General features: G+C 38.9%; 1 protein-coding gene across 2 annotated transcripts; it reads right to left on the bottom strand.

Moving 5' to 3' along the window:
• Nucleotides 1-280: 280 nt before the first annotated feature.
• Nucleotides 281-5,567, bottom strand: LOC115163391 (uncharacterized). 2 transcript variants are annotated; one of them, XM_029715221.1, is made up of 12 exons: nucleotides 5,397-5,567; nucleotides 4,925-5,109; nucleotides 4,559-4,733; nucleotides 2,401-2,490; nucleotides 1,885-1,935; nucleotides 1,670-1,738; nucleotides 1,425-1,451; nucleotides 1,038-1,307; nucleotides 858-905; nucleotides 674-787; nucleotides 552-581; nucleotides 281-474 (listed from the first exon to the last, which is right to left on the bottom strand). In XM_029715221.1, exons 1-12 carry the CDS (start codon nucleotides 5,464-5,466, stop codon nucleotides 422-424), a joined length of 1,182 nt encoding a protein of 393 aa, XP_029571081.1. In that variant the 5' UTR covers nucleotides 5,467-5,567; the 3' UTR covers nucleotides 281-421. The 2 variants fall into 2 exon arrangements, with proteins under 2 accessions (XP_029571081.1, XP_029571080.1); XM_029715220.1 differs by having other exon boundaries at nucleotides 4,925-5,065; nucleotides 5,397-5,565.
• Between the last annotated feature and the right edge of the window lie 2,999 nt (nucleotides 5,568-8,566).

The following is an 8,566-nucleotide window of genomic DNA, read 5'->3' as shown; positions in this document are numbered from 1 at the left end:
GATGAATGTAATTTATGTCTTTGTGAACTGCAGTTCTATTTCCTACCTTTCAGACTGTCAGTGTGGTTGAATGTATAGATTATATCCCATGTTAGGGTAATAATAACGAAGAATCAACAGAAGAGTACCTCTTCATCTCTGATGGTCAGAAAACAGTGGGCCTGGGTGACCATCCACTGGTAGGGTGACACAGCTGGTGGTTATTAGGGTTAATTGTCTTGATTAGAGCCTTTTCTGATTCACATTGGATAATACATTGCATGAAAGAATCATAAACCAATTTTAAAATGATTTAACTTTATTTCATATTTGTTTCACTTTCAAGACAATGTAATGTACTTTATTTACAACAAAAAATAAAATACAACCCAAACAAAAGTGAGACCAAGGAGTTGAGACCCAGTATCCTCTTCATCCTCGTCTACAGTTTGAGTTGGACTGCACTGTTATAGATAGGGTTTTCATATTCACATTCTGGGAGAGAGAGGTCTTAATGTAAGATAAGTTATTATGATTATACAGTATGTTGTGTGTAAAAAAAAGCAACTTACGCTCTTTGGGTTTCTTTCTCCAAAAGCTTCCTGCAATGAGGAGACAAGGTTTTAATAACAAAATGCTAAAGTGCATATTGATTTGTTTCAGAGATTACTGTAAAGCATAGTGTATAGGACACCTCTTTGGCAGTTGTCCATTTGGGATCTGCCCTCCTGGTTGGTCTTTGCTTCGTTTGCTCTTTGGTGGTTGTCCATCTGAACTCTGGCTTGCTGGTTGATCTCGGCTTGGTTTGCTGTCAGAGTTCATAAAGTATCACTGCAAGCCTATACTGTAAATTGATCATTACAAAGTTCTGACTTTACCATAGTAACGCTGTCCGAGACTTGATTGGCGCAATCTGCTCATGAGTTCTGGGGAAGGAAAGTCCATAAAGTTTAGTTGCTTCTGAATTCAACATGCATACCAAGCGGGATGAAATATTGGTATCATTGAACAAGGGACAATGGTTATAGAACATCTACGGTATGTTACACATAGCCCACCTCCATGAAACCCCTGTCTTCTTTTCTCACTCGAATCTCTCAATTTATTTTTGTATCTAGCTGGTTTGTGCTGGTTTCTTTGTGCTTCATGTTGAATTCTGGTTGGATCATGGTGAATTCTGGACGGATCATGGTGAATTCTGGACAGATCGTGCTGCATTCTGGTCAGATCGTGCTGCATTCTGGTCGGATCGTGCTGCATTCTGGTCGGATCGTGCTGCATTCTGGTCGGATCGTGCTGCATTCTGGTCGGATCGTGCTCATTGTTTTCTATTGAAAGGTGGGAAGAGAACAGTTCAAACTAGGTCCATGTAGAAAAGAAAACAACTTTACAATTCCATTCCAGTCCATTGAAAGAAAATGGTAAATGTAGAAGCATAAACTTACCATAGATCGGTCGCTCATTGCCGACTCCTAAATTAAGACAAAATCCAGATGTGAGCATCAGTCTGCAAATGCAAAATGACTTTGTACTGTGGTCTTGTTTAGTAAATATAGAGTGATGCTGTAATGCTGAATAATCTTAACCACATGGACATAATAAAACACTGTGTGTGTGCACGTGCATGCGCGCATGTGTGTGTTTGAGTGTGAGCACATGCTGTTTTAGCCTACGTGTGTACGTTTTTTACCTCTCTCCTGTGCCACTTCTCTCCCGACATTGTCACTACATGCGACGTCCTCAGGAGGTGCACTGGATCCTGTGATATTATACAGAATTCTACATTAATTTCATGTTTCAATCAGATTTGAAAGTGGTGCTCAAATACCATAGTAGTAATACATTCTCTTTCTCAAAAAATAAAAATTAACATTGAGGATTAGAACAAGAGCATAGAGGCCCAACCTGCACAGAAATGGGTGTTGATATAGTCTGGTGTTCTTTCAGTAGAAACTCCTAAAACAAGAAAGGGCACTTTATAAATGTATAACTTTTTCAGGCGTTATGTCTTTTTTGAAAGTACAAGTACATCACATTTCACAAACATATTAGGCTACTTTGAAATGTTCTACCACTGCATCCCTGCAGTTCCTCTTTCTAAAGTGCATACTGGGTGGCATTAAGACATGCCTATAGGCCTGTTTAAAGTGTGCAATGTGCATATTTTCAGTAGGATATGTAGCTACTTAACTGACATGGAAGCAGCTTGCAAAGTTGCACAATCAACATAAAACATTTACATCAGAAAGAAAGGATGCTGCTTAATGCTCATAGGGATATTTGGATTAGCCCAAATAACTGTTGTTGTACTTGGTGAAGCATACTGTATACTGTGCAGCATGGCGTGCTAGCTGCTTCATCCATATCATTCCAATGCAGAAGTAAAACTGAGTGAGTCAGATGGAACATGGGGGTGCTCACGTGTCCATTTCACCCAGCAGAAACAGCCACTTAGGAGCACTAGGAGGATGGCCAAACTGCCGACGCAGAAAAACAACACGATGTGTGAACCTAGATGAGTAAAGAGGAAGAGGTGGTTTTATTAACGTGTATCTTACAGGAAACAATAAGCGAGAGAGCTGCTGAGTCTAAACCGACCAGAAATGTGTTTGCCTTTACAGAAAGTAACTGTGGAAGGAAAAACCGACCAAATGCTTGACTTTTTCCACGTTTGGTTACGTTACAGACTTATTCTAAAATCGATTAAATTGTTTTAAAAAACGCCTCAGCAATCTACACACAATACCCCATAATGACAAAATAAAAACAGATTGAGAAATTTTTGCTCATTTATAAAATAAACTGAAATAGTTGTGGAAAAAGTACCCAATTATCATACTTGAGTAAAAGTAAAGATACCTTAATAGGAAATGACTCAAGTAAAAGTGAAAGTCACCCAGTAAAATACTACTTGAGTATAAGTCCAAAAGTATTTGGTTTTAAATATACTAAAGTATCAAAAGTAAATGTAATTGCAAAAATGTACTTAAGTATAAATCATTTCAAATTCTTTATAATAAGCAAACCAGATGGCAATTGTTCATGTTTTATAAATTTACAGATAGCCAGGGAGACACTAACACTCAGACATAATTCAGAAACAAAGCATTTGTGTTTAGTGAGTTGCCAGATCAGAGGTAGTAGAGATGACCAGGGAAGTTCTCTTGATAAGTGTGTGAATTTGATGTTTTCTGTACTGCTAAGCATTCAAAATGTAATGAGTACTTTTGGGTGTCAGGGAAAATGTACGGAGTAAATAGTACATCTTTTTTTTGTAAAAGTAATAGTTGTAAACAATATAAATGGTAAAGTAAAGTACAGATACCCCAAAAAACGACTTAAGTACTACTTTAAAGTATTTTTACTTAAGCACTTTACACCACTGCTGAAATACATTATTTACATAAGTATTCAGACCCTTTGTTATGAGACTCGAAATTGAGCTCAGGTGCATCCTGTTTCCATTGATCATCTGGAGATGTTTCTACAACTTGATTGGAGTCTACCTGTGGTAAATTCAATTGATTGGACATGATTTGGAAAGGCACACACCTGTCTATACAAGGTCCCACAGTTGAGAGTGCATGTCAGAGCAAAAACCAAGCCATGAGGTCGAAGGTATTGTCCGTAGGGCTCCGAGACAGGATTGTGTCGAGGCACAGATCTGGTGAAGGGTACCAAAACATTTCTGTAGCATTGAAGGCCCTAAAGAACACAGTGGCCTCCATCATTCTTAAATGGAAGAAGTTTGGAACCACCAAGACTCTTCCTAGAGCTGGCTGCCTGGCCAAACTGAGCAATCATGGGAGAAGGGCCTTGGTCAGGGAGGTGGCCAGAGTTCTTCTGTGGAGATGGGAGAATCTTCCAGAAGGACAACCATCTCTGCAGCACTTCACCAATCAGGCCTTTATGGTAGAGTGAAAAGACGGAAGCCACTCCTCAGTAAAAGACACATGACATCCAGCTTGGAGTTTGCCAAAAGGCACCTAAAGACTCTCAGACCATGAGAAACTAGATTCTCTAGTTTGATGAAACCAAGATTCAACTCTTTGGAAGGGGAGAAACTCCCCAAATACAGGTGTGCCGAGTTTGTAGCGTCATACCCAAGAAGACCCGAGGCTATAATTGCTGCCAAAGGTGCTTCAACAAAGTACTGAGTAAAGGGTCTGAATACTTACAGTATGTAAATGTTATATTTCTGTTTTTCATTTTTTATAAATTAGCAAACATTTCTAAAAAACTGCTTTTTCTTTGTAATTATGGGGTAATTTTAACAAACAAAATGTGGAAAAAGTCAAGGGGTCTGAATACTTTCCGAAAGCACTGTACAGTATGAAACCTTCACCAATTATTTTGACTCATTACTGGTGACTTGAAAGGGTCCTATATCTTCAGATACAACAGTATAAGAGATTATTGTTCTACTCTAACAATAAAGTGACTTTCTCTTGATGCAAATATTCCGATGAGGTTGCAAGAAGGAATCAAATCTACAACTCAGGTGTTGTTACAAGCACCATTCTCCAACCAACTGAGCCGCTGGAACAATATATTACTGTAGATACTAGCATAGTGTTACCTTCTTCAAGTTCCTCAACTTCCACTCGATGGCACTGGTCATGATTCTGCAGCGCACAGCAGTAGGAGCCCAGGTCTGAGGCCTGAAGGTCATCGATGCGGATGGAGAAGTTCCCCAGACCTCCCTGATTGGGGAAAGCCTTCACTCTTCCCTGCCTGGGGTCCAGAAAGTCCACCTGATAATAATAAATTCATATTTTATTTATAAATTAATATATATTATTTGAAGAGTGTTTTTCATTACATGCAGAAATTACAAAGCTGCACATAAAAAATATGGTTAAAAAGGCTTTAAAAAGGCTATCTCAAAACAAAAAAGAAGGCTAGTATTGTACATGCTACGCAGACAACTGAAAGAGGCAACAACCTTCCCAGAGAACGTGATGTTGACCAGGCTGGCACCAGAACCAGAGCCCTGGTTCCACATCACCCAGCCATGGCCAGGGCTAATGCCCAGAGAGGTTGACCCTAAGCTGCATGACAGGAGCACCGCAGAGCCTAGTGGAGCCTGGAGGGTGGATGTATTACAGGAGTCATGGCAATGTTTGTTACCTAGAGGAGGAGTGTTGGGTTTGGACGGTTATCAGGCTCATAGATAAATGTTGCAATGCAATGGTTAAAATACACTGCCATTTTATGGTAAATTCTCCACAGCATACATACATTTCTGATGTAAGTTAAAAATAAGGTTTAAAAAATTACACCATTATTTTCCTGATGCACAATACATTCACATGACAGGAAGCTTCTCTTAAATTTCTACTCTCCAACTCTACATTACTCTCTCATAGCTCTACATAAAATGCTGTATCTATATTATCATTATCTTAAGCACTTACCCATTGAAGTAAAAGAGGTATAACATAATACCATCCAAAAAAGACAGTCTTCAGTTTTGACCAAGAGCATTTTCTGTATTTTAATGTATGGTAGTGAGTGGTACCAGAAATGTAAGTGAAAGTACCCAGCACATATATCCAGTAGCTACAAGCTAAAGGGCAAACCTCTACAACTAACTTCAGGCACAGAGGCATTCGATTAGGTCACTTCCTGTTTGAGCAGCTGTGCCTGTTTTTTTTCTTACCCTTTCTTTTTATACATATCTGAAAATATTTAATATAGTGTTACATTTTAACTGGTTCTTGATTCATTTGATATATTATAACATGTTTAAAACCTGTTGGGGATAGGGGGCAGTATTTGCACGGCCGGATAAAAAACATACCCGATTTAATCTGGTTACTACTCCTGCCCAGTAACTAGAATATGCATATAATTAGTAGATTTGGATAGAAAACACGCTACAGTTTCTAAAACTGTTTGAATGGTGTCTGTGAGTATAACAGAACTCATATGGCAGGCCAAAACCTGAGAAGATTCCATGCAGGAAGTGGAAATCTGATTTGTGGAATCACCTTCAACACTTTGCCTATAAAACACACCGTGAGTTAGGATTCATTTAGCGCTTCCTAAGGCTTCCACTAGATGTCAACAGTCTTTACAGTGTGGTTTGAGTCTTCTATGGTAGAAACTGACCGAAAGAGAGGCTTGGAAAGTTGGTCACAGGGGGAGGGCCATTATGATGCGGGCGCCCATGGGTACTCTCTCATTCCGAAACGTTTAGTAAGACAATGCAATCATCCGTCTTGAATATTATTGAAGCTCTGGTTGAAAAGGCCCTAAAGATTTATGTTATCCTCTCTCGGGTATGTGGGACGATTTCGTCCCACCTACGTAACAGCTACTGAAATTCCAGTGGCGCGATTTTTGAATCGTTAGAAATACTATTACTTCAATTTCTCAAACATATGACTATTTTACAGCTATTTAAAGACAAGAATCTCGTTAATCTAACCCCACTGTCCGATTTCAAAAAGGCTTTACAACGAAAGCAAAACATTAGATTATGTCAGCAGAGTGCCCAGCCAGAAAAAATCATACAGCCATTTTTCAAGCTAGCATATCATGTCACATAAACCCAAACCACAGCTAAATGCAGCACTAACCTTTGATGATCTTCATCAGATGACACACCTAGGACATTGTGTTATACAATACATGCATGTCTGTTCAATCAAGTTCATATTTATATCAAAAAACAGCTTTTTGCATTAGCATGTGACGTTCAGAAAAAGCATAACCCCCGCAAACTTCCGGAGAATTTACTAACAGTTTGCTAAATTACTCACGATAAACGTTCACAAAAAGCATAACAATTATTTTAAGAATTATAGATACATTACTCCTCTATGCACTCGATATGTCCGATTTTAAAATAGCTTTTCGGATGAAGCACATTTTGCAATAATCTAAGTACATAGCCCGGCATTACAGGGCTAGCTATTTAGATACCCACCCAGGTCAGCCTCCACCAAAATCACATTTCCTATAAGAAAAATGTTCTTACCTTGCTTGTTCTTCATCAGAATACACTGCCAGGACTTCTACTTCAATAACAAATGTTGGTTTGGTCCCAAATAATCCATCGTTATATCCAAACAGCGACGTTTTGTTCGTGAGTTCTAGAATGCTTCTTCACGGTCTCGCGCATGGCGCATTGGCGTGTCAAAAATGTCTAAATATTCCATTACCGTACTTCGAAGCATGTCAACCGCTGTTTAAAACCAATTTTTATGCCATTCAACTCGTAGATTAGTGATAATATTCCGACCGGGAGTATGCATTGAGCCTAAACAGCCGAATAAAATTTCTCCTCAGAAGCGACTCATGCACGCGCATCATTCAAAGGTCCTCGGAGCAGCCACTTACAAAAGGTGATAATGTGTTTCAGCCTGAGGCTCCCTCGTAAACCTTCAGGTTTTTCGCGGGCTCTGAGAGCCTATTGGAGCCCTGGGAATTGTCACGTTACAGCTAAGATCCTTACTTTTCAATAAAAAGATGCAAGACGCACGACTCCTTGTCAGACAGGGTACTTCCTGCTTGAAACCTTGTCAGGTTTTTGCCTGCCATAGGAGTTCTGTTATACTCACAGACACCATTCAAACAGTTTTAGAAAATTCAGAGTGTTTTCTATCCAAACCTGAACAATAATATGCATATTCTAGCTTCTGAGTTGGTGTAGGAGGCAGTTAAAAATGGGAACATATTTTTTCCAAAATTCTCAATACTGCCCCCTAGCCCAGACAGGATTATACAACGTTTGACATGTTTGAACGAATGTAAATATATATTTTTTGCTCTTTCGTGATGACAAGTCCCGCGCACTACAGTACATTATGAGTAGCCTTCGGAACGCGCTAACAAGAAGGAGCTATTGGGACATAAATTATTAACTTTTTCGAACAAAACTACATTTGTTGTGGAACTGGGCTTCCTGGAAGTGCCTTCTGATGAAGATAATCAAAGGTAAGGGAATATTTACAATAGTATATTTGATTTTAGATGGTTCCAAGATGGCGCTAATCTGTATCGCCTAGCCTATTTTTCTGAGCATAGGACCTTGTTTATTGCAAAGTGTGATCTGGCAATGCGGTTGCATTCACAAGATGTTAATCTATAATTCTTTGAATGACAATATTACATTTTAACAATGTTTTCGAATAGTAATTTTGTAAATTGTAGCGCTGATTCACCGGAAGCATTTGAGGGAAAATATTTTCTGAACGTCACGCGCCGATGTAAAATGCTGTTTTTATATATAAATATGAACTTTATCGAACAAAAAATGCATGTATTGTGTAACATGATGTCCTAGGAGTGTCATCTGATTAAGATTGTCAAAGGTTAGTGCTGCATTTAGCTGTGTTTTGGGTATTTGTGATGCATGCTAGTTGCTTTGAAAATGGCAGTGTGATTTTTTTTGGCTGGGTACTCTCCTGACATAATCTAATGTTTTGCTTTTGCTGTAAAGCCTTTTTGAAATCGGACAATGTGGTTCGATTCAGGAGAGGTGTATCTATAAAATGGTGTAAAATAGTCATATGTTTGAGAAATTGAAGTTATAGCATTTATGAGATATTTGTATTTCGCGCGATGCGATTCTACTGGC

The sequence above is a fragment of the Salmo trutta genome, chromosome 26 (assembly GCF_901001165.1).
Source record: "Salmo trutta chromosome 26, fSalTru1.1, whole genome shotgun sequence".
In the NCBI taxonomy this organism is placed as follows: Eukaryota; Metazoa; Chordata; class Actinopteri; order Salmoniformes; family Salmonidae; genus Salmo; species Salmo trutta.
Note: the sequence above shows the minus strand (reverse complement) of the source record. Positions and strands in the feature narration are given on the sequence as shown.